The sequence below is a fragment of the Furipterus horrens genome, unplaced genomic scaffold, assembly GCF_987537825.1.
Source record: "Furipterus horrens unplaced genomic scaffold, mFurHor1.1.pri manual_scaffold_10, whole genome shotgun sequence".
Classification (NCBI taxonomy): domain Eukaryota; kingdom Metazoa; phylum Chordata; class Mammalia; order Chiroptera; family Furipteridae; genus Furipterus; species Furipterus horrens.
Window position 1 is genome coordinate 67,618,292 of NW_028327180.1, and position 24,246 is coordinate 67,642,537.

The window sequence follows — 24,246 nt, forward strand, 5'->3', positions numbered from 1 at the left end:
TGAGCTCACACCACCTCTTAGGGGACATCATAGCCTTTTTCTGAGAGTTAATTTTAAAGGATCTTTTCCCTGATTTGAAGTTACTTCCCACTCAGCCCTTGCTTTTTCTTCTAAAGGTCCCTTTACCCTAGTGTTTTGAGTTCACCCCTTTTCAGCAGTTCTCACGGCAGTCTCAGTGGTCAGGAGGACCTGGAATGGTCCTTTCCACATGGGCTAAAATTTCTCTTCTCTCCAAGACTTGTTCAGGATCTTGTCACCAGGCTGGAAGTGATGAACTGGAAACTTGAGTGGTGGAGTCTGGACAAAGAGACATTTCACCTTGAGAGAGGCAAGGGTAGATGAATCAGCCAATATATAATTCTTTAAGAACTGATCCTTAATTTCTAGGGTGGGTAGCTCAGTCCCCCTTCCCAGGTAAGGAAATCCATATAAAAACTTGTAGGGCGATATTCCAATATCCTTTCTCGGAGCTGTCCTAATCCTGAGAAGAGACAATGGAAGACGCTTGGTCCACAGTAGCTTGGTCTCCAAGTTTAACTTAGTTGTTTTTTTAGGGTCTGGTTCATGCGTTCTACTCAGCCTGAGGAAGGAGTGTGCCAGGGGGTATGATAATCCCATTTGATATCCAGACAATTCATGACCCCTCTTAACACTTGGGAGGTAAAATGGCTCCTATTGTCTGAGTCAATGTTTTCATCTAGGCCAAATCTGGGGATTATTTGCGCACGGATTATTTTAACCACCTTACTCGCTGTGGTCGATGAAAGTGGAAAGGCCTCTATCCACCCAGAAAAATGATGTACTATGACCAAGAGCAATTTCTGATTACCTACCTTTGGCATTTCAGTAAAACCAATCTGAATGCTTTGGAAGGGCCTGAGTCCTGGTGGCCTTCCTCCAGTCTGCACCTTGCATAATGCCTTTTTGTTTACCTTCTGGCATACGAGGCATCCATGGCAGACCTGCTTAGCTATAATGTAAATTCCAAATCCCCCATATTTTCTGAGGACTGTATCGCAGAGGGCCTGAGGTCCCCAATGGCTGCCTTGATGCAGTGTTATCATAATTTTTCTGAGGACTTGCTTATTCAGCATCTCCCTCCCATCTGGGAGTTTCCACTTCCTGGTAGCATTCTTTGATGCTCCTACCTGAGTTAATCTCCTTGTTTCCTCCAAGGAAAAGGTGGGAGCTATTGAAACTGGAGGGAGACATGGAACTAGACAGCGGATTTTGCTTTCTCCTTCTAATGCAGCCTGCTTTGCTGCATTATCAGCCAGCCTATTTCCTCTAGCCTCATATGATCACCCATTAGGAAAAAAAATTGGCTTCTTTGGCAGAAGGTGTGCAAGGCATGTCACACCTGTTCAAAGCCCTTTGCCCACTGAACTTAGTTTGGGCTCAGAAAATATTTTAGAATTTCCCTCTTATCAGACTTCTGGGCCCTTTCTGTCCAAGCTATGGGACAGAAAGAGAGAAACAAGTTTTAAAGTGAAGCCCATACACTGCTCCACACTTTATCAACCCATTCACTTAGTTCTGCCTCTGCCAAACCTTTGAGTCTCAGGAGGTGGCGATGCAGATGGGCTTCTTAAGTGAGGCCTATATGTACAGACAAATATTTAGGTAAGTAGATTATAGGCTTATGTCCTATGCAAACAGGAGGAAGCATATACATATTAATTCACACAACATAACCCACAAACCAGTCTCTGAATCTGTAAGACTGTGGAGACATTCAGTTACAGGGCTTTTGCTGGGATGATATTTAACAGTGGCTATTTGACAGGTCCTCCTTGCCTGTAGGTTGAACATTTTTGATGATGTTACAAACCTAGTTTTAACTTTTAAATGAAAACAAACTTTTAAAGACAGTTAGATGTACTAATTTATAGTCTACTACTAAGCATTGTGGTTTTCCTTAAATAATTTTTCTCCTCAAGATTACCCTCTTTGTTATTAAATGGACTGCATTAAGTCCAGTTTTAATTTAGCCCATTTATTTACATAAACACAAAAAAAGTAGCAATTGATTATATATATTATTTTAAAGTCTACTTTGCTGGAACTCACACTAGGAACATTCAGGTTGACTTTCATCTGCCCTTCTGGTCACAAAAGCTGAGCCACGTACTTGCCATCTGGCTTGCCTGTAAAACCCATGCTTTTTATAAGTCCTTTAGGTTTTCCATTGTGCCTTAAGGTTTCTCCTAGCCATCTTTCAGGAAAGCAACCTTTGTTCCTTCCCTAGAAAGACTGCCATGAACCGCACAACAAACCAAGGTGTCAGGTTTTTTCCTTCTTGGCTTTCATCAGCCTTGAAAGTCAATTTCCATTTCTCAGGGCTTTCTGGTAACAACCAGAGCCTAGGCATGCCTCCTTCAGGCATGACATCCCAGTCAAAGCCTCGATTGACAAAATCACCATTAACAACTGGTCTTATTAGTTTTATGCAAAGAAACCTCATGTCATTGCTTACTTCTTTAGAATGTCAAATACTGAAGGGATGAGGTAGGGAGAAAAATATAAAAGCATGAAGAAAAATCCTTGTCCTTCAAAATTGCGTTTCCATTCATTATACCTTCCATTGCTAAAACCATACAATTTTTTTTCAAAACTTTCACAAATTTTTAACAAAACTTCTATATACCTGTCATAAGCCTTCTTTATTTCCATGCCTTACACTCTCCCTTGTTCACTTTCTTGCAGAGTGTGAAGCTTTAACTCTCCCTGGAAACTTCCATTTCCTTTCTAGAGCAGAAACATAAGACAAGAAAATACGCAGCTGAGGTTTCTTTTTCTTCAGGTTCAAACTTTTACATCCTTTTATATTTATCTTTATAACTTTCCACAGACCTTCTGCAACATTCACAAACTTTCTAAATACCCTTTACTTCTTTAGATTTAACCATAACATGCTTCCAATCCTTGTTCTTCTGCACATTGTGAAGGACTATACTCAAACTCAGTATTTGGCAGCTAAAAGTTTCTAGATATGCAGAGATATTCTGCAGCTTTTTGAAGTTTTTGCTTCTCCTCTTTTCTATCCTACACCTTTAAGTTTTCCTGAGGAGTTTTTCAATTGTTCTATCTGGCCCATTTATTTACCTTCTGCGTTTTTTTTTACAAATATCTGGCCAGCCTTTGTTGCAAAGGCGACTTTTAAGAGTCTCTGCCCTACAGTATTCTCTGGATCTAGACCAGAATACTTTCTCATTTGGTCCCTGAGCTTCTGTAGGAATGCTGATGGAGTTTTATCTCTTTCTTGCTGTATTTTGAATGCCTTGGAGACATACTGTGCTCAGGGGAACGGACTCCTTGATTCCCTGATGAGACTCCTAAGGTCTCTCATCTGGGCCCTACCCTTCGGCCTGTTTTTATTCCATCTAGTATCTATATTGGGAAACTTTTGTTTGGCTGCGACAATTCCCTGACCAGGAGGATGCTTGCTTTTCCATATTCTTATAGCAGCCCATCTGATTATTCCTCTTCCTTCCCCACTGAAGAGGATGTCTAGAATGGACATTAGTTCCGTCCATGTGTAACAACACTCTTTCTTAAGATACAGGAATGTGTCCCCTGCTAAAGCAGTGAGGAGGTTGAGGGCCCTCCAGTTACAGCCCTAGAGGTGGAATTGATTGGCAGCCAAGCTGCTACCACTGCCGCTTGTACCACAGTTTGAAGAAAAATGACTTGAGTTTTAAGTGTCACTTTTTTTTTCTTTCTTCCTCTCCGTGTTGGAAAGGCAGACATCCTGTTGTTTCTGTAACCTGTAACAAGTTAATTATCCTATTTTTCTCAGGACCTAGTAGCTTTTTAGGGGACCTAACATTGCCCCTCCTTGCAGCTCTAGCAGGGAGTATTCAGATGCAAATTGAATTGCTAGAAGTTACCTGGGGTGGAAGGAAATGCTGCAAGCAATTTCTTTGGGGAAATTTTCAAGGTCCTGTTTGCACTGCTTTAATTCCTTTCTTAATTTAGAGTAAATTTCTGCTGGTGCCCTGCTGGTTGAGCACCTGTTAGGTGTCCCTGGCCTGATCCATCTGTACTGTCTGTCTGGGTGCCTCTGCCCAGTTGGCCATCGGCTGGCCAGGGCTCTAAGGCAGCGGGACACAGGACAGAGGGCCCAGGCTTTATCTTCTTTCTCTTTTACAGAGAAGAGACCTGCGGACCTGCTGGTAGATGGTGATCAGAAGAGAGCATATTCCCTCTCTTCCTTAAAAGCTGATACTTGATTACTTACATATAAGGCCAGAAAATAGATTGCCCCTTAGTGGGTTCTTTTGGCCAAAGGAGACAACTAACTATATTTTACCATTTTCTGTTTTTTCTTATTCTGGGTCTGGGGATGTTCTCTCCACTAACCCCACCGTGAGCTCAACCCCCCGTACTGGAAGTTTCTTGTCCACATCCTGTACGTTCTCCCTAATGGACTATTGGGCTGAATGTTCACGGGGCCTTCCTTGGCTCCACTCCATTTCCCTAGGCCTAGAATTTTTATTTCCCATCCTCAGTTGACTCCTGTGGCTGAATCCGGTTGTGTTCTCAACCTCCTTTCCAGGGAGTTATTGAACACAGACCCCGTGAGCTCAATCCCCCTATACTGGAGAATTCCTGCCCACGCCCTGTGTACTCAACCCCCCTTACTGGAAGTTTCCTGTATGCAGTCCTGTGTGCTCAACCCTCTTACCAGAGACATTGCACACCGAGACGCTTCATCTATCTCCGGCCGTTTCCCTCGTGGGAAAGCGGAACCGAGGATCAGGACTCCACACGCGCTTAGTATCTTGAGATACATCCCAGCCACACACATTCACTTGACCCTCCAAGGACGCCCAACCACCAAGGCAGTACTTAAGTCTAATTTTCGCACCTTCGCCTGTGCATGAAATTGTCTGGTTGCCGCGGAGCTTGCTTTTGTTTCCCCCCTGCATCAATCCACTGCTGTCCCAACAGGAAGTCTCGTGTCATTTCTGGACACTGAGGCGGGTGGGCCCTGGGTCAAGCGGGCCACCCAAGAATGAGTAGGACGCATCTCCCGGCCTCAGCTCAAAGCCCCTTCCACAGGCGGGGGATCCTAGACGAGCCCCCAAATTTTGAGAAATGCTCACAATAAAACACCAGGACACAGGACTTAAGCAGCAAATGAGGCATTTGTTTATTCACAGATCTGCAAGTCCAGGCGCAGCCTAACAAAGACGCGCCAAAGCTCAGAGCAGGCTGCTTTTATCCTAATGCAAGTAAACCCCCACTTCCCTCACCCTCTCCTTTCTCTCTGTTTTTCCCTACCGGTTACTCCGGAGTCACAATCTAACGCGATTGACTAAATCAACTAAGGGTCCTTATCTTGCTGACCATGCATAGTTCCCAGGTGATAAATATTCCATAATGGGTGCCCCTAACACTTGGGTAACTCTGACCGTTTATGTCTCCAGCCTCGTTTTCTCTTGAAAGTTTTCTCAACCTGCTTATTGCATTTTCCCAGATTATAAATAGTGATAAATATTCCTTAACTCTGACTATCTGTGTCTGTAGCTCCTCTTGAAAGTTTTCTTTACCTGCTTATCACATTTCTCTTTTGTTGCTAATCATTTTTTTTTTTTCGTGGTTTGAGTGTCACTTTTATCTGTCCCTCACAGTAGACATTGGATCCAAGGCATAAAGAAATTAGAAAATATTTCTAAGATCACAGAGTCACACAACTTGTAAGTGGCAAATCTGAAACTTAAAGCTAGTTCTGTGTGATCCCAACACCAAAGCTTTTATCCATGACGCACACATCAAAATCTCTCTATGCAATTCCCAGCCTAGACTGTAGCTCTTTCCCACACTAAGAAAGAACTCTGATTACTTTCAGTTATGCATGGAAATATCCACAGGAATAAAAGCATCCCATATGCCTTTTATTCTTATGTCTTCTTACCAAACTAGAATAGCATTCTGAAAGAAGGTCCTCATCTTCCTCTCCCCAACTTGGGTAAAATCATCTTTTTTAACCTACTTTCCCCTCTACTTTAAGTCAAATTCATTTGCTTATGCCAATGGAGGATAAGTCCCAGCTTCTTAACTTTTATTAATAGTGCAGATAAGTAGGCAGGAAATTATACTAATCCCAATTTTACAGATGAGGAAATTGAGGCTTAGCACGGTCATTTGCCAGTCACACAGATAATGACTGAGGGAACTACAACATTATATGAGTCCAGGCTTCTCTTCTCGAAGCGAGAGCTGTCTCCATGAATGACATAGACCAGAATCCTTCCATCCTGGAATCTGACATCTCTTGGGAAGAGAGACATTAAGTAATCAAACAAAAAAATAATATTTAAATGCCAATAAAGAAAAATACAGAGTGTATAAAAGATTATACTAGAGGGATCTGAGTCAGCTTAGTGGGTTACAGGAGTTTTCACCAAAAGAGAGACATTTTACCTGAAACAGAAAGCTAAAAATAATAAACCAAGGGATGAGAAGAAAATGCAGCAGAAAAAACTGAATGTCAGGCCCTGCCGGTGATTATTCAGGTCACTCAGGAAATCGTGTGGTCCTGACAGGAAGAGAAGCCAGCCATCCCTACCCTCGGGCTGGTGCTATTTCCTGGGCGCAGACCACCTAAAGCACCTGCCTCAGGATGTGTCTGCATGCCACTTCTAGCTGATACCTTTGAGAAGCCACAAGGCCAGAGCTTCTGCCTGCCTGTGCAGTGTTCTTACAGTGAATTAGAAAATATGCCCCTCTAGACTCGTTAAACCCTGAGGGCTCAAAGGTATTGCTACCCTTTCCCAGGTAAATAAAGCCACGAGTCAGAACCTGTGGCTAATAGAGGACACATGACTGTTCTCTACTAGCCCCTTGGACATACCTGGTGCTCCGTTTTAAGCCATAATTTTGATGGTATCGCTCTAACTCACTGAAAACTTCCTACCATGGACCACTATCTCTAGATCACAACTCTCTAGTAAAGATAGGATCAGAGTCTCCTTGAGAAGATAAAATGGAGAAACCAGGAAGGATCCAAGCAGAGCTGCTTGATGGCGTTCAAGTGCAGTTTGGTGCCTTATAAAGAGGACAAAACCAGGAAGAAGAGGGCCATGTTCTAGCCTTGGTTCTGTGACACTAGACAAACTTCCTTTGTCCAGTCCCCAGCTAATTCACCATTTATTAAAAAGGCCCTCTGACAGTCACAATGTATAAGTTTTGGTGAAACTATAACTTTAGGAAGCCCTGAGTTATCTCAATGAACTGAACTGACAGCATTCCTCAGGATAACCAGTATCATCTAGACTTGAAACAAGTTTTATCCCCTGGAGTGTGCAATAACTTTATTATTATTTTTAATGTTTGCTATATGCCTTGAATAATGTGCATTCAACTCTGAAAAAGATAATCCTTGCCCTCAAGGAGCGTCCAGCCTATTAGTGGAGACATATAATCAGGCACATATTAGGCACAGGAGAGAAACACCCGGTTCTTTTTGGAAAAACCAGAACAAGCTTCGCAAGGGAGTCAAAGCTGAAGTCAGTGCCCAGCACAGTATTAGGCTCCTAGAGGTTCCTGGAGTGAATAGAACATTCCAACGTTAAGAGATCCAGAGAGTAGAAGAGAAGAGAGCTTTTAAAGTACTTAGTTCTCAAACAATAGTCCAAGCATTCTATCTGAGAGATGATGGAGCAACTAACTGTGGGGTAGGGTGGAAGAGTCATTATAAAGGTTCACAGAGAGGGGGGCATTTGAACCTGAGGCTCAGGAATAATAGGAATACTCTGAGGGCAGATGATGAGGAAGCTATCTTAGGAAAAACAAAGAGCATGAACAAAGGCATGGGGTGGCATGAGGGTGTGAATGGACGTGCTCATGTAGGGACAAGTTATTAGCTCAGAGCATGTGGAAAGAAGCAAGTGTGCAGGGGTGGGAGGGAGTAGGCACAACTCGCCAATCTGATTTAATACTTGCTTCTTGGCACTGGATAATAACTCTGCCTGATACCCATGGAAACTACCTCCAAAAGAGTTATTGCAATGCCATTTTATAAATACACATTAGAAAAACTAAGAGGGCTTGTCTTTCCCTATGTGAAAAATCGTCTGTTTGAAGATAGGGCAGGACTCGTTAGACCCAAGTGCAAGCGGTGCAGAAATCTTGTGCAACCACATACATTCCGTACAGATGATGTCACCTGTAAATGCCCTATAAATGGAGCAAGGTAGGTTACAGGTGCATTGGGATGCTTTCTCTGTACCAATACCCAGTGCTACAAACATGGCTGTCTCAGTGCTTCGGGTGACAGTTGTCCTGGGACTGCTTGTCTTAATCCTGACTTGCCATGCGGGTAAGTGCTTCCGGTCGCCGCTCGTGCAGTGTGCAGTAGTTAGCCCCAATTAGAGGAAGTGACTCAGCATTGATCCAGAACATAAAGTGCAGAGACGGGGAGGGACCCCTGGGCACTGGAGGCAGATCTTCCAACAAAAAAAGGAGGATTTCTACTCAGTGTGCTTCAGTTACATCTTCCATCCTCAGTGAATGTAGGAAATATGAAATATGAAATGATTTCTTTCTTATATATTTCTGTGATATAATGACACTATTATGTTATAAATTAGGAGAGCCAGGAATGTTTATTTTTGATAATTATAACTGATAATGTTCAAAGGTGAAGAATATATACTCTGGATTAAGACTTCTAGGCCTGACTTCACAACTAATCAGAAATGTGACCTCGGGCATTTTATTTAGCTTCTCTGGGCCTCACATGTAAAATAATACATTAATTGTTAACTTTCTCATAAATTTATAATGAAAATTAAAGAGCCAAAACATTAGAAAAGTATTTGGTCCATAATAAGCCCCAATAAATATTAACTGTTAATTGTTATCATGTATTATCTCATTTAAGTCTCATAATAATCCTTTTATGTAAACATGCAGAATTTTATTATTTCTCAGTTTGCAGGTTAATAATCCACATTTGCAGAGGGAGTTACCTGAGCACAGACACTGGCAGCTGTGGCACACCTGGGACAAAAACCTAAGTCCCTCAGTTCTTTCCATTATAACTCAGCATCTACTTTTATATCTGTTTCAAGCACATAGAAGACCACAGGCAGCATGCAAAATTCTCATTAATTTCTTTTTGGTCTGTAGAAGACAGTGAGCTCCAGACTTGTCTCTATTCAGAATGACAGGTCAGAAAACACAGTGCAAATATTGATTGCCCTTGAAACTGGATTAAATGTAACTTGGCAGAATTCACCCTCAGCCACCCACTGTCCACCAGCACAATACACAGGCAGACCCTGCAACAGAATTAGCATAGAGATGGCCTCACAGACAACTGTGTCCTTACACTCCTAAAGTAATCACCCTGGTAAAGTGAAAGGAGACCAGTACCAGCTCTGCCTCTCATGAACTCTGAAACCGGTTAAATCAGTTCACTGCTCTAAACCTCAGTTTCTTCATCTGTAAAATGAGATAATTATTAATTTCACCAGATCAAATGAACATGCTTATGTAATCACTTGTAAATTATAAAAGCTATACCAAGATCAGCATTACTGCATTTTTTTCAGAACTTTATGATTACCTTGATTAAGAAACTCAACCAGGTAGTTACTGTAAATAAGGGCTAGCTCATATTTGAAAAGAGAAAATATTAAAACTATTGGCTTTGATCACTTGTTTCTAGTAAATCACATTTATTAATTTTATTATTATTTATTTTTGTTTTGTTTTCCAACATTCTCAAATTTCTTAATATTCTAACAGAATTTTCTAATTTTCTTAATCTCTAAAAGTACCAGAGGAGAAAGCTACTATGAATTATTTTGTTACTATTATTAATAGTAGTAATAATACAATGATAATTTATTGTGGGCTTACTTTGGGTCTGGTATTATGATAAGTGATATATATGTATGATATGATATGATATATATATATATACATATACACATTTACACATACATATATGACATAGATGAATGATATATGAAACACCTTTTAGTCCTGACAACATGATGAGGAACTGAGAGTGTGATCAAGTATTGTGTACAAGGTTACATGGCTAATTTTTTGAACAGCTGAATGGAACTCAGTTATGTAGGACTCCAAACTGTATGAGCCACCAGACCCTAATTCTACTCAATACATACATGGTCCAAGGACTGGGGCCAAGGATCTGGTCTTCACACATACTCTCCAATCCAGGGTTCCTTGTATATTGAAAAGCTACCATTTAGTGTTATATTAAAAAAAAAAAAAAAAAAGTCTGGTATTCAATTAGACAGGTAGAAACACAGAAAAAAAGAACTCACTTTTTATGCAAGGAACCTCTGTTTTGCACCAGGTAAATGTCTGCAGGGGTTAATTGCTTGAAGGCAGTATTACACCACATAAATTTCAAGGTCTGTGGAGCTTTAAAAATTTAGGTTAAAACCTGGTTCAGCCCCTTCCTAGATGTGTGATCTTAGGTGAGGTATGTAACTTCTCTGAGTGTCTTGTTTTCTCTCCTGTAAAACTGCAGTATCACCATTGAATTGTATAAGGATTAAGGCAGGCTATGAAAGCAGTATCCCAGGGCCTGGCCAATAGGCCCAGCATCACAAGTATGCATGCTTTTTGCTTCCCCTTCCTGTAATAAAAACAGCTATTCTGGTCACTGTGGTTGCCCTGCACTCTACATGAGGGTCATTCCATATATGGTCATTTTTACCTTAACTCTTAGCATATGTTATGTACATAATAGTAGGCTCAAGAAAAAACAAAAACAAAAACTTGTTGAATGAAAAGAAACCCAATAACTGAATGAATGAATGCTTGGTGATTAATATATAAATTTTGGTTATATGTCCCAGACTGGTGTTCCTATCAAGTCTTCTGTTGTGACAGAGTAGGCAATAAATGTTTGTAGTACTAAAAGCTATATATTTTTACTAAAAGTTTCTATTTTAGGATATAATATAGATGCAAGACTTCTAAAATAATTTGACAGCCTCCACACAAAAAGCTAGTTATAATTTTTTCATTCAGAGTCCTGGATACATTGTCTAAAAGTGGGGACGTCTCAAGTCAAATCATGTAGTGGGGTTGCAGATAAAATACAGGACACCCAGTTAAATCTGAGTTTTGGATAAACAATGAATAATTGTTTAGCTTAAGTATGTCCTAAATAGTGCACAGGTCATTCTTATGCTAAAAACAATTGCTTTTCTGAAATTCAGCTGTAACTGGGCATCCTGTGTTTTTATTTACCAAATCTGGCAGCACTGCTTGTGAGGCTATAGTGAAATAAAAAGATAAATATCATACTCTATCCTGGTACCAGGGTCCAGTGTGGAGGCCACATGTAGCTGCTAACTGCCCCTCTTTCAATTTCTTCTAATCTCCTGAACCATTTAGACCACTAAGTAAAGCCACTCCCCATCCCACCCAAGGGAACTTGCAAGTCAGCAACCTCCAGCCTCACTCTCTGGAGCCTCGGCCTCATTCTAAAGGGCACTTGATTAAGACTCAAGAGTAAGAGGTCTCCAGTTCTAGTTTCATCTTCTCTTGCTATTTGAGAGTTTTCTGCAAGTCATCTAATGTTTTCAGTTTCTTAGTTCAGTGAGCAACTATACATACCCCAGGGTGGGACCTGGATAAAAGAAGGTGAAGGGATTAGCCAAAAGACATACATGCATAACTCATAGACACAGACAACAGTGTGCTGATGGCTGGAGGGAAGGAGGTGGGCAAGGGTAGGCGGAGGGAATGGGGACATCTGTAATAGCATCAACAATAAAATAAAGAAATATATATATACACCCCATAAGATTGATGAAGATAAAATTACACAGTTTTTATAAAATCATTATTTTCAGAACTATCAGATGATTTAAAAGTGACAAAATTTTTCCTCCTCATCATTATTATTATACTATTTTCAATCTTATAACACATTTGTGGTGTAGATCACAACTTTTCTGTCAAAGACTATACAGTTCATCATTGAGTGCTTAAGAATCCAGATTTTAATACTAGAAAGACATGAGATTGCATTCTGTTTCTGCCACGTACTAACTGTGTAATTTTGATCCAGCTTCTAAACCTGTCTCAAATTCCATTTCTTTATCTTTAATCGGGATAATGATTTTACCTATAGGTGTTTTTTTTTTTTTAGAATAAAATGAGATAATGCATGTCAATTTCCTGTCATAGGTATGTGGTCAACAAATGCTGCTCATTATTATTTCATTTTCATTATCATTGGTACCACAGGCCCAGGGATTACAGGGAGAAAGAGACCATGCAATTGACATGAAGCCAGGCGTTTTGCATTTCAGTCCTGGCAATGGTGTATACAGGCTGCTTAACTCTGGCCAAGTTACTTAGTCTCCATGAACTTCAGCCTTCAATTCCAGGAAGGGAAATAACATCTACCAGAGAATCAACGTCTGTTGGTCTGTTTGATTGTTTTCAGGAGGAAGTGATATAATGCACAAAAAGACTTCCATGGGGCAGGCATTAAATGTTGAATAAATGCAACACTTAGGAGGCTCCTAAGTCAGTCTGTGGGAGTACGACGGGCGCTAGGGGCTCCCTACAAAGAAGAGATACATTCCTTTCTTGTCGCTGAGAATCACCTCTGAGATTCTGTTGTGTTTCAGATGACAAACCAGATAATAAGCCAGATGTCAAACCAGATAACGACCCAGATGACTCAGGCAAGGTTCCAAAGCCGGATTTTCCCCATTTTCTACACATCTTGGGCAGAGAGATCATTGAGGACGCAGTGGAGATGGCCCTCCGCTCCATGATGCGGCACGGGTAAGCACTGAGACAAGCCTTGCTGTTGTCTCATTCGGTCTTGGTAATGACCACATTGAGTTAAAATGAATGAGAATCAAAACTGTGGTGCATGCCAATGCATGTTTTAATTGAAAAGCATTGCTCTCTTTTAAGTCTTATTTCCCTGAACTCTTTGGGGTGAGCACATTCCCACTCAGTGGTTCCATAAAATGTTTTCATCTCAGGACCAAGTAAGGTCCAGGAGGAAGAGCACCAGACCAGGAGACAGAAAGCCAGGTTCTGGCCTTGGCACAGGCGCTACTTCACTGGGTGATCTCAGGCAAGATGTTCTCTGTGTGCATCAGTCTGATTATCTTTCGAGTTAAAGGAGTAAAGGACCCACGCAATGCAGACACTGTTAATTCTTTGGTAAAGATGGTGAGTAATGGTGTGTTCAATAGCTATAGTTGTGGTGAGTCCTGCTTTTATTTTCTGATATGAGTAACTCAAAAGGGTTAGAGTCAGCAGCTAATCTCTCCTCAGAGACAATCTATATGAGTGTTTTGATCATGAGGAATTGCCTGGTGGCAGATTACACATCTTTCTACACAGCTCTGATTTTTACTTCTGCTTCGCCCTATTCATTCTCCCCACATTAATCTCCCTAACCTCAGGTCTCCAGCATCCAATTCATTCTGAATTTCTAGGTTCTTTCAATCTCCTCCTCTGCTCTCCAATTCTCTTCTTCATAGACCCCTAAGCAGAGTTTGGAAAAGTGTGCTCTGTTATCCACCTGCTTCAGAATTCCCTGGAGAACTTACACAAAATGCAGGTTCCTTCATTCCACCTCGCACCTTTCTGGGACAAAGCTAAGGATATGCTTTTTAACAAGCTCTCAGGTGATTCTGATATACAATAGATTTTGAAAGCCCTTTGATTATATGTTCTGGGCTACATGGCTCAGTGTTAAAGAGTCGCATAGCCTTTAATTTTTTTTTCATATTTTGGGTAAATGTGACTATTTTCATTTTTCTAGGAAAATGCTTCTAACTTTTGTTAACTCCTCAAAGAGGCCTATGAGCAATACAGACTAAGAACCACGTCTGTGTAGAAGTAATCAGGGGTCACTTTGTAATCTCTGACCTGCTTGAGTAAATAGAGTACCATGTGAATGGGCAGAATTCTGCATACAGTCCTCATGTAGGAATGTTGAAACTTACAGATATTTACTTTTGTATTGTTATTTTTCTATTGTGCCTGCTTTCCCAACTGTTGTGTTCACACAATAGTTAATATAAGCAGGGAGGAAACTGACAAGCAAACAATAAGAATAATAACCATTATATACCAAGTACAGATTATAATCTAGTTGAAGTCATATTGTCATAAATCACAACAATAGCTACGCAAAAAGTTGGAACAATAATAGTTATTTTTATTCCTCCCTCGGGGAATTCCCCAGATATAAAATAACATTTTTTTTCTCAATTAACCCTAAAAGTTCACTATCTGAAATACTGAAGGATTGCAGTCAGCTCTGGGTTCAGAAATGGCACCTCATCTCCTACCATTTTATTTCTTTCATTATATTCTGAGTCAATAATGTTCTTTCTGCTCCTGGAACTTAAAAACAGTTCAGCCCTTCTGTCACTGCTTTCATTTCTGCCTAAAATGCTCTTTCCTTTTCTCATGGCTAATCTTTGCCCTGAAGCTCACCTAAAAGTCACCTCCTCAGAAAACTAATCTATAACCACTTTTATTAACACTGTCTTCTTTTATTCCCTGGTTATCCTACATCACTTTACCTTGCCATAGTGTCATTATCACATATATCACCATCTCAAATAACTTATTTATTTTTAATATAAAATATTAAATATTTTTAACATGAAAGTAGGGATCAGATTGATCTAGCTCAGTGCTATAGCACAGTGCCTTATAAGTTATATCAGGTACTCGGTAAATAATTGTGGAATTACCATATTTTTTGCACTATAAGATGCACCTGACCATAAGACGCATCTCGGTTTAGAGGAGGAAAACAAGAAAAAAAAATCTGAACCAAATGGTGTATTAAAATATTTAATAAAATATAACAATAATGTTTCAACCATGTAAAGTGAACAGCAGTCAACAGCGGTATTAAGAACCATCATCACTGTCATTAACAAACGAGGAGCGACTTTAAGGTTCAAGTACTCTTCTAGTTTTCTGGGAACCCCAGGTCAGGTAATACACATCATGGTCTGTGACGCAATATTTGCCCCATAAGACACACAGACATTTCCCCCCACTTTGGGGGGAGGGGAAGAAAAGTGCGTCTCATGGAGCGAAAAATACAGTAATTAAGGAAAACTATATTAGAGATCAGATCTAAAGCCCATCTGCCCCAATTTGACTGAAGAATCCTGAGAGAACTTTGTTAAAAGACATAGCAGTCCTTGCTCAAGGTAACAAATCTAGCTGTCCTCCCTCTGTCCAAGGGACGACCATAAATATAATTGGAAATGGGAAATGAGAGGAGACCATCAAGAAGTATTCCTAAACACTTAATTCATACAAAGTAGAGGCAGGGATTGTGAAGGAAAAATCTAGACTATAAGTCCCTCCTCCTCAAAGAATTTGTAGATTTTATGGTAAGATGACATGAGCAAATGCAATGATAATTAAAATGCTAAATAAGATAAATATTGCCAAATATTACAGGTAATCTCTAGATGAAAAAAAACAAAATCAAAAACCTGTCACTGCAGCCAAGATCCTTAGGGGAATGGTTCTTGCAAAGGTAAAGTGCAATTTGGACTTTAAAGGGCTTAATAGACTTGATTAGAGAATGACAATGGTGAAACTTCATAAAGTAAAAATTCTGCTTTATTTACTCCATCTTATCTGATGCCTAAGAACTGTGTCAGACACATGATAAAGGCTAGATATGTGCTTCTAGGACAGTGAATAGGCAGCTTGCTCCCTCCATCTGCTCCTCCACCTGCCTTCTGGATTAATTTTAGAGCTCTGTATACTGGATTCTGGCCACCTTTGAGAAGCCTTCAATTCTTGTGAACGTCCCTCGATCCCCTGGGTTTTCATGACACATTTTCTTGGTTCTCTCCCTACCTCTAGCCATTCTTTCTCATTCTCTTTATTTGACTTTTCCTCATTCATCTGCCCCATAAACATCATTGCTCCTTACGGCTCCAAATGTAAGATGCTTGATTTTTCACATCACAGCTTCCCCATTGGGGCTACTAGTTATAATTTAATGAGTTTCAAATTCAAACATCCATTGCACTCTTTTTCCTAAGCTATAGACTAAAATGACTAATTGTTTGCTACAAAACCCCACCTAGGTTTTCCATCAACATCTCAATTCAACTGATCTAAATGCAAGCCCATCATCTCACTTACATACCTGTTCCTTCTCCTGTGTTCCTTATCTTAGTGAGTCACATCCCTCCTCACCCAAAATCCAGAAACTTCAGGGTCTTCTGGGAGCCTTCCTGCTCATCACCAACTTCACCCAATTCTGAATATTCAACCCCTTACTAATTTTCTCCATGCCATTCCTTTTCCTTAACTCCACTGACTTGCTGGCTAGTTGAATCCTTCATCATTTCTACTGTAATTATTTGATTAGATTGGTAATTAATTCATTTCACTGATTCTGTCTATACTCACTCCAATCCATCCTCTACCTACTCCCAGGGTTGTATAACAGAAACACATATTTAGTTCTATATGTTAAGTGCTTAAATCCCTTCCATGAATTTCTTTTGCCTACCAAATCAGAGCAAACATATTCACCTGATGTTTTTGTTTTGTTTTGTTTGTTTTTTTAAAATATGCTTTATTGATTATGCAGTTACAGTTGTTCCAATTTCTTTTCCCTTTGTTCCCCTCCACCCGGTGACTCCCCTGCCTACAGCTGTCCACCCCCTTAGTCCATGCCCATTGGTTGTGCATATAGTTCTTCTCAACATCTTTCTATCTACTCCACTCCCTCCTACTATGCTTCTTAATTCCTGTACCATCTCCCTCCCTTTCCCCCCTTCTCCCTCCCTGCTGACCCCCCCCCCCATAATGTTCCCCATACCTATCATTCTTTTCCCACTCTCGTTGCCTACTTAGTTTGCCTTTGTTTTGGTTTCCTAGCTTCTGTTGTTGGATGTTGTGATACAGTTTTCATTTAAATGTTCATAGTTTTGATCCTCTTTCTCCTAAACAAGTTCCTTTAACATTTCATGTAACAATGATTTGAATCTGATAAACTCCTTCAGTTTTACTTTCTTGGAAGCACTTTCTCTGCCCTTCTATTCTGAATGACAGCTTCACTGGATAGAGTAATTGTGGCTGTAGGTTTTTGCTTTTCATTACTTTGAATATTTCTTGCCAGTCCCTTCTTGTCTGCAGAGTTTCTTTTGAGAAATCAGCTGAGAGTCTTATTGGGACCCCTTTGTATGTAATTCTCTTCTCTCTTGCTGTTTTTAAGATTCTCTCTTTATCCTTAATTTTTGACATTTTGATTATAACGTGTCTTGGTGTGGTTCTCCCTGGGTCCAATATTTTTTGGAAGTCTCTGTGCTTCCTGGACCTGTAAGTCTATTTTCTTCCCCAAGTTAGGAAAGTTCTGCTTCATTATTTTTTCACATAATTTTTCTATTTCTAGTTCTTCTTCTTCACCTTCTGGCAACCCTATTATTTGGATGTTGGCTCGCTTATAGCAGTCCCATAGGTTTCTGAGCCTCTCCTCATTTTCCTCACTTTTTGTTTCCTCTTTCTGCACTGGTTGATTGTTCCTTCCCTATGTTCCAATTTGTTGATTTGATCCTTGGTTTTCTTTCCCCCACCACTTATTTCATATGTATTTTTGTTCATGTCAGCAGGACTAGCCTTCATTCCTTCCCCATCTTGTTTAAGATCTGCTGTTAAATCTGTAGGCTTTCTTATAACCAGAGCTCTGAACTGAGCCTCAGAAAGATTTCCTATTCGCTCATTCAATAAATCATGTATTTGCTCTCTGGTCAGCTGTGCGATTGGGATCGATTGGGATCTCTATCATGATCCCTGCCATCCTGACAGGTTTGTTTACCTTTACTTCCTGGGCAGGGCTGTCACACTCCTATGCTATAGGGGGCAGAACTCCATGCATTCATCACTACCAGGTGACCCTTCTCACCACACTGTGGCGCTTTGTGGGGGGGGCAGGGGTCCAAGATGGATTCCTGCCACTCACTCTCTGCTGAATCAGAAGCCTACTTCTCCTCCATCCCCACCCCCACCCCTACCGGGCCTCATAGTCCAAGGCAATGGGGGTCTGCCTTCCCTGGCATTGGAATCACAAGCTGATGGGTTTGGTCTGCAGCCAGGGCTGCTCCCCAGGTGCTTCTGGCCTCCCCTTAAATATGGGTGTCTGTGCTTACTAGGGTCCTGCTGCCTTCACTGCAGCTGCCACCGCCAGCACAACTTGACCTCTCTGCCTGGCTTCACCCCTCCTACCCATCCGGACGAGCACCACTTCTTTATAACTTCCTATATTGGACTTCCATGTAGCTTTATTTTCTGGAACTTCTCTTTATTTCTGGTTTTGCAGTAGTTGTATTCCTTCTTAGTTGTTGAGGGAGACAAAGAGTGTCAGTCTAGGCCTCCATCTTGCCCGGAAATCCAGCTGATGTTAAAGGTTCTCCCCTGATGTTTATAGAACCTTCAATCATATCTCATTTCTGAATCCAAGCCTCTGATGCCCTAATGACAAATGATTTCTGTTTCAGGGCAGGTCATGTGTGTATAAACCGCCAATATCTTTGCACATGCTTATCTCTCTGCCAGCAATGCCCGCCCCTCAAACCCCAATTCCATTCTCTTCACCTGATAAATTGAATTATTTTCCAGCATCCAATTCAAAGATAAGCTTTCTGGAGACATCACAGACCTCCACAATTAAAAAACTTAGGTGTTCATACTCTGGGATTTCATGATTTATAGAAAACTTCACAACAGCTTCCCCCCCTCATTTTAAGATGCTTGTACCTCAACGTGTCTACTTTCTCAGCTAGATGACAACCTCCTCACAGACCACATTTAAGTCACCTTTTACCTTCTCAGCCACTACCTTGTACCCAATCCTTGAACAGTAGACTACAGTGATTCTGGCATTAATTCATGATCATGGAGATCTAAGTTTTAGACTTTGCTTTGCAGTTTAATAGCTATATGACTTAGATTGTTTAATCCCTTTGAGCTTCAGGGTGTTTTTCATATGTAAAAAGAGATAAAATCATTAATTTTTCCATTCAATAAATATTTATTAATTTATACTACATGCCAGACATTGTTCTAGGTGCTGGGAATATATTACTGAACAAATGTATTAAAATATATGTATATATGGAGTATATATATGAATAGACACCTAATTAATAGATTTGTTTGTATATTCAATGAGATAATTATGCATAAATGGCTTTTTGACTATGAACTATTATGGAAATCTTAGATTTTATTTCTTTCTGACACAGGAAAACCTAGAGAAAAAAAAACACAGCTCAAACGTTGTAAGATGCCCTAGTGATCATTCTAACTTTTATTTCCATTTAGTCTAAGTTATACTTAATTTTTTCTCTTTATTTTTTCTTTTCAAGAGATTTTGTGGAATTTGAAGCTAAACAAGAATCATCAAAGTGACCTCCCAGGTAATTTTAACTTGCAATTTACAACTTAATAATAGTATATGCAACAAAGAAAAAGGACCTAATTTTATTTAATAAAGTTGGACACCCATGCCCAGTTATAAGCAGAAAAGGTGTATTTTGGGGGTTTTCTTTTGTTCTTGCTAAAGTTTTTAAATAATTTTTAAATCATCTTAAAGATAACAATGCCATAAGGTTAAGAAAAGAGGTACCATTGTGGGTGAAACAGGTTAGCACCAGGAGCTAGGAGACCTGGCTGCTGCGCCTCTCTGCTAGGAACCTATGAAATGATGTGACTGTAAGCACTAAAAGCTAAGGGCTCATGGAATCATGCCATTGTCACTCACGAGAAGTCAGATTTGCTGAACCTAATTCTAGGAGGAAGGACTAGCAACCTCTCTAACCCTGCACAGTCAGATTTATGTACAAACAATATGACAATATGGCTTAAGAGCTAAGAAATATTTGCTGCTTTCTTATCCAATTCTCTCCTGAGAATGGATAGTGAAATATAAAAACAGAAATAAATTATATCAGTATCTAGCATGAACTGTGTACTTACTCCATTTTAGGCATTAAGCTAAGTGCTATAAATGTGCTACCTAATTTAATGCTAAAATCCCTATTTAAAATAGGTATTGTTATTCTTAAATTTTATAAATAAGAAAACCAAGGCTCAAAGAGATTCATGTATGAGCCAACTTATAAGGGAGGAGGGAAGGATTTGAACCCAAGCAGCCTGATTCCAGAGTCTTTGCTTTCTCACAGGCCCACGGTGCTACTGGAAACAATGGGAACTCATGTGGGAGAAAGCAGTAGATAACGGTGATGAAGCTGTTTGACTTTAGACATGCCTCAAGGTGCCCATTAGGAATACACACTACACCTTTGGTTAGTTATCTTATTTCCATCTCAGGGAGCCATGGCCTTTCCCAGCTTGCATTTCACATCTGACCTGGGAACACTCCTCGTCCCTACTGCTTGGGTGTGATTAGTGCAAGCTCAGAAAGCCACTATCATGTTATTTCAGAACTTAGCCCGCCTTTTTCCATAAACTCTGAAAGATGGAAATCAGGCTCGGGCATTGGAGTCAAGACGTACTCAACCCTGACACTGCTGACTCTCATCCCGAAGCCAGCTAAGCTCCTACAAACACTCGTGCTTGCATCTCCCCATTCCCATTTGCTCAGCGACAGCCCACCTCTTGTTGCAGGTGTCCCAACCCTTTGCCTTCATTCGGACTGTTGGTACTCCCCTCCATCCATTAGTACCCACCAGCAGAACCCTTGGAGAGCCTCCCTAGAGGCTCAATGTATGAGGCAGTCCAATAGGGAGACCACACGAAGGAGTTAGGAAGAGCAAAAGGCATAAAGAAAAAGTAAATTCAACTTGTAACCTGACACCTAACTTGTTATGTGACCATGAGGAGGTCACTTGTCCTGCTTGAGCCACTCTTTCCTCCTTATTAATATTTAAAATGTAAGGGAAGTAATTGTTCCAGATCTTAATGCCAGATTTTTTTTTTTTTTTTTTTTCTTTCTTAGCTGCACCTAAAAAGCTTTGAGTAGATTCTGGAAACAGTTGGCCTTAATGGGCAAAGAGAAATGGCTCAATCTAGGGAGGTTAAAAAAAATTTAGCCTCAGAGAAGGTAGCCTCTAAAGCAGGGATTAAATTTTAAATGGTTTGATTAGACGTATCTCTTTAAGCCCTGGTGACTGTACATTTAGTAAGTAGCTTTAAAAGTGGCATTTGTATACTAATTGCCTTGCTCTCTAATCAAAAGCAAATTATCACATTAAAAGCAAGTGATTCACAGAAATGTCTGTTTCTCCAACATAAAACATTTGGCTGAAGTTCTAGATTATCTCCTAAATTAAGGTAGATAGATACATAGATAGATAGATAAGAAAGATAGAGAGAGAGAGATAGATAATCCCATCTTTCTCCTACTGCCTACACCCCTTATAATTCTTTTTATGCTTACTTAATCCACATCTACTATGTGTCATATGCCATTGAGAAGTTGGTAGCCTAGACCAGCGATTTTCAACCAGTGTGCTGCCAAGATTTTTTCAAACACACAATACCTGACTATTTAGTCAGGGCACTGACCTGTTTTCCCATGATGGTCAAATAAAAAAATGATAACAGCTAACACAACAGCCATCTGGTGTGAATGAATCAAAATTATATTTTTTTTGTCAGATCATCAAATGGTATATTTTTTGGCGTGCCACAGAATTTTAGTAATTAGTTTGTGTGTGCCATAAGATGAAAAAGATTGCAAACCGCTGGTCTAGGCTATCACCTGGCACAGTGTACCTCAAGAACCATGGAGAAAAATGATAACGCTGTGTATGAAAGTGCCTTGGTCATGCCTTGGAGAAAGTTAGTTTAATAGGTAATTCACATGCAGCGGATGAGCAAAGTGGCACTTGGCATATTGCTCACTATCCACTCTCTAAAGTCTTATGGGAAAAGAATTTTGGATTTTAGCATTTTGAGGGGAAAAAATTGGCTTCCCTATTTGTGTAACTTGGTCTATTTTTGTTCCTGTCTGGAAACTCAAAGTGAAACTGATGATTCAATCCATTCCTACACTTAACCTTTGTGCATTTGCCCTTCTTCCCTGTTGCGGATTCTTGCCTTGTTGTCGGCAGCCGTCCGTCTCGAGAGACGATGGTGTAGCTTCTTAAGAGTCTATCTGCACCGCCGAGAATGGCTGTGCAGTCCGACTCGGGAGTGACACGGTATCTGTCTCCTCCCGTGTTGAATCGACATCTTGCGATGACGCTGGAGTGTCTTCTCCAGTGAAGCTGAAGCTACAGAGCCTGGGCAGGGTGATATGGAGGGTCTGCTGTTGCCCATGCAGCAGACCCATTCTTGCCTTGTATATCTTACATTTTTGTTGTTCTTGCCTATTTCCTCAGAAATGTATTATATTTGATTTCACTATAAGTCATTTCACATTCTAAAGTGCAGAGGCATGAAAATCTGAAAGAAAAGAGGAAAATGTCTTTGTATTTCTTGTGAATCATAAATTCTCTCTAACTGGCTCCAGAATAACCCTGGGCAGCCAAATCCTGCTTTTCCAGTTCTGCTTCCCAAGTCCTCCAGGACCCAGGCCTCAAAGTCCCTCGCGGCAAGTCCTTAGGATTCCGGCTTCAACCAAATGGAGCTTATTTTGAACACTAGGACTTCCCATTTTTGCTTCTAGAGGTCAGAATAAATGTGTCCTTTGGGGGTCATACATCCTAGTTCATTGAGAAGATTTTTATTGGTGGTATTAATTTTTTCCTGAACGTGTTTCAACTTTTTAATGCTGCAAAAATATTAAGTGCATAAGAATTATTACTAGCAAGAATAACCAAAGAATGGTTCAAAGTAAAGAAACTAAATCGCAGACAAAGTAACAAGTCCAAAGCCATAGGGTCAGTAAATGATAAAAAGAGGACTTTAATCTAACTCCAAAGAACACCCTCTTAACCCCTAAAAATGTATGACATTTCAGAGATAAAAGTTTCATGCATCTTTTTTGAAAAGTCTTTTAAAAATACTTGAGCTCATTCTCCCTGGCTAGTAAACGAAAAACTGACCTTTTTATTTTTTACTTTTTAAAAATAATTAACAAGGTTATTGCTGTTCCACAGAGGTTTTATTATCCTCATAGAAGAGCAGAGTGTCTGGCGGGACAGAAGACTCCTGGAAAGATCTCGTGCAGCCCTGTCCGTGGTTCTGTCACCTCCGTATTACACAGAGAGGGGTCCTGGGTTGCCACCACTGTGGTTCTCGCCAATCAGTCATAGAGGATGATACTGTTATACAACCTGACCCAGCTGAGCTGGAGAGGGTTCTCCCCATTATTTACTATGCACAGGAAGACCAGACTGAACTCACAGAGCATGATGACAAGGATGGCAGTGTTCGAGTCTGGAATAAAAGATCTACGTGCTTCTGCTACTGAGTTCTCCAGTGCTGTCCTGAGTCTTCTCCTTGCCAGGCACTTTGACTTGGAAAGCAACCGCAGAGCATTTTCAATAAAGCTTCTGTTTGTTTGACTGTCTTCCTGTTTTTATGCAGCCACAATAGGTTTCCATGCGATGCAAAGACCTTTTAATAATATAAATGGCTAACCAAAGAGTCAAAACCTACTAAATATTGAAACATGCATATTGCTTTCTACAACAAATTCAGACAACCCACACTGCATTTTCCAGAGACTGTACCAATTTCTCCCCTCACTTCCAGCTTTATTGAGATATAATTGACATATAACAGTGTGTAAGTTTAAGGTGTAAAAGTGATGATTTTATATACATATATATTGCAAAATTTTTACTATAATAATGTTAGTTAAGACAGCAATTACTCACATAATTGCCTTATTTTTTTTAATGAGAACATTTAAGATCTACTCTCTTAGCAACTTTCAGGTATACAATACAGTATTGTTAACTATAGTAACCATGCTGTACATTAGATCCCCCAAATATATCTTATATAGATCTTATAACTGAATGTTTGTACATTTTGACCACCTACACCTAGTTCGCTCCACACACAACTCTCTGCTCCAGGCAACCAGGAAGCCACTACCCATCCCAGGTGGAAAGAAAGAGAAAGAGAAAAGATGTAGTACATATAACTAGAGCCAGGCACTGGAGTCAACTGGCAAAAGCTAGAACCAATGCAGACCTGTCCAGCAGGACCTGGCGGTTCAGACATGATACAGACTTCTTCCAAATAGAGAGGGATGGGAGGCCACACTCCAGCTTCTTCTTTTCCCACCACCTATGTCCTGCA

At 40.3% G+C, this 24,246-nt stretch overlaps 1 protein-coding gene across 1 annotated transcript; it reads left to right on the forward strand.

Annotated features, from left to right (window-relative positions):
• Positions 1-8,205: 8,205 nt before the first annotated feature.
• CUNH5orf46 (chromosome unknown C5orf46 homolog) lies at positions 8,206-23,501 on the forward strand. The gene is made up of 4 exons (XM_090289256.1): positions 8,206-8,326; positions 12,639-12,798; positions 19,395-19,445; positions 23,094-23,501. Exons 1-3 carry the CDS (start codon positions 8,257-8,259, stop codon positions 19,435-19,437), a joined length of 273 nt encoding a protein of 90 aa, XP_090145382.1. The 5' UTR covers positions 8,206-8,256; the 3' UTR covers positions 19,438-19,445; positions 23,094-23,501.
• Positions 23,502-24,246: the final 745 nt, after the last annotated feature.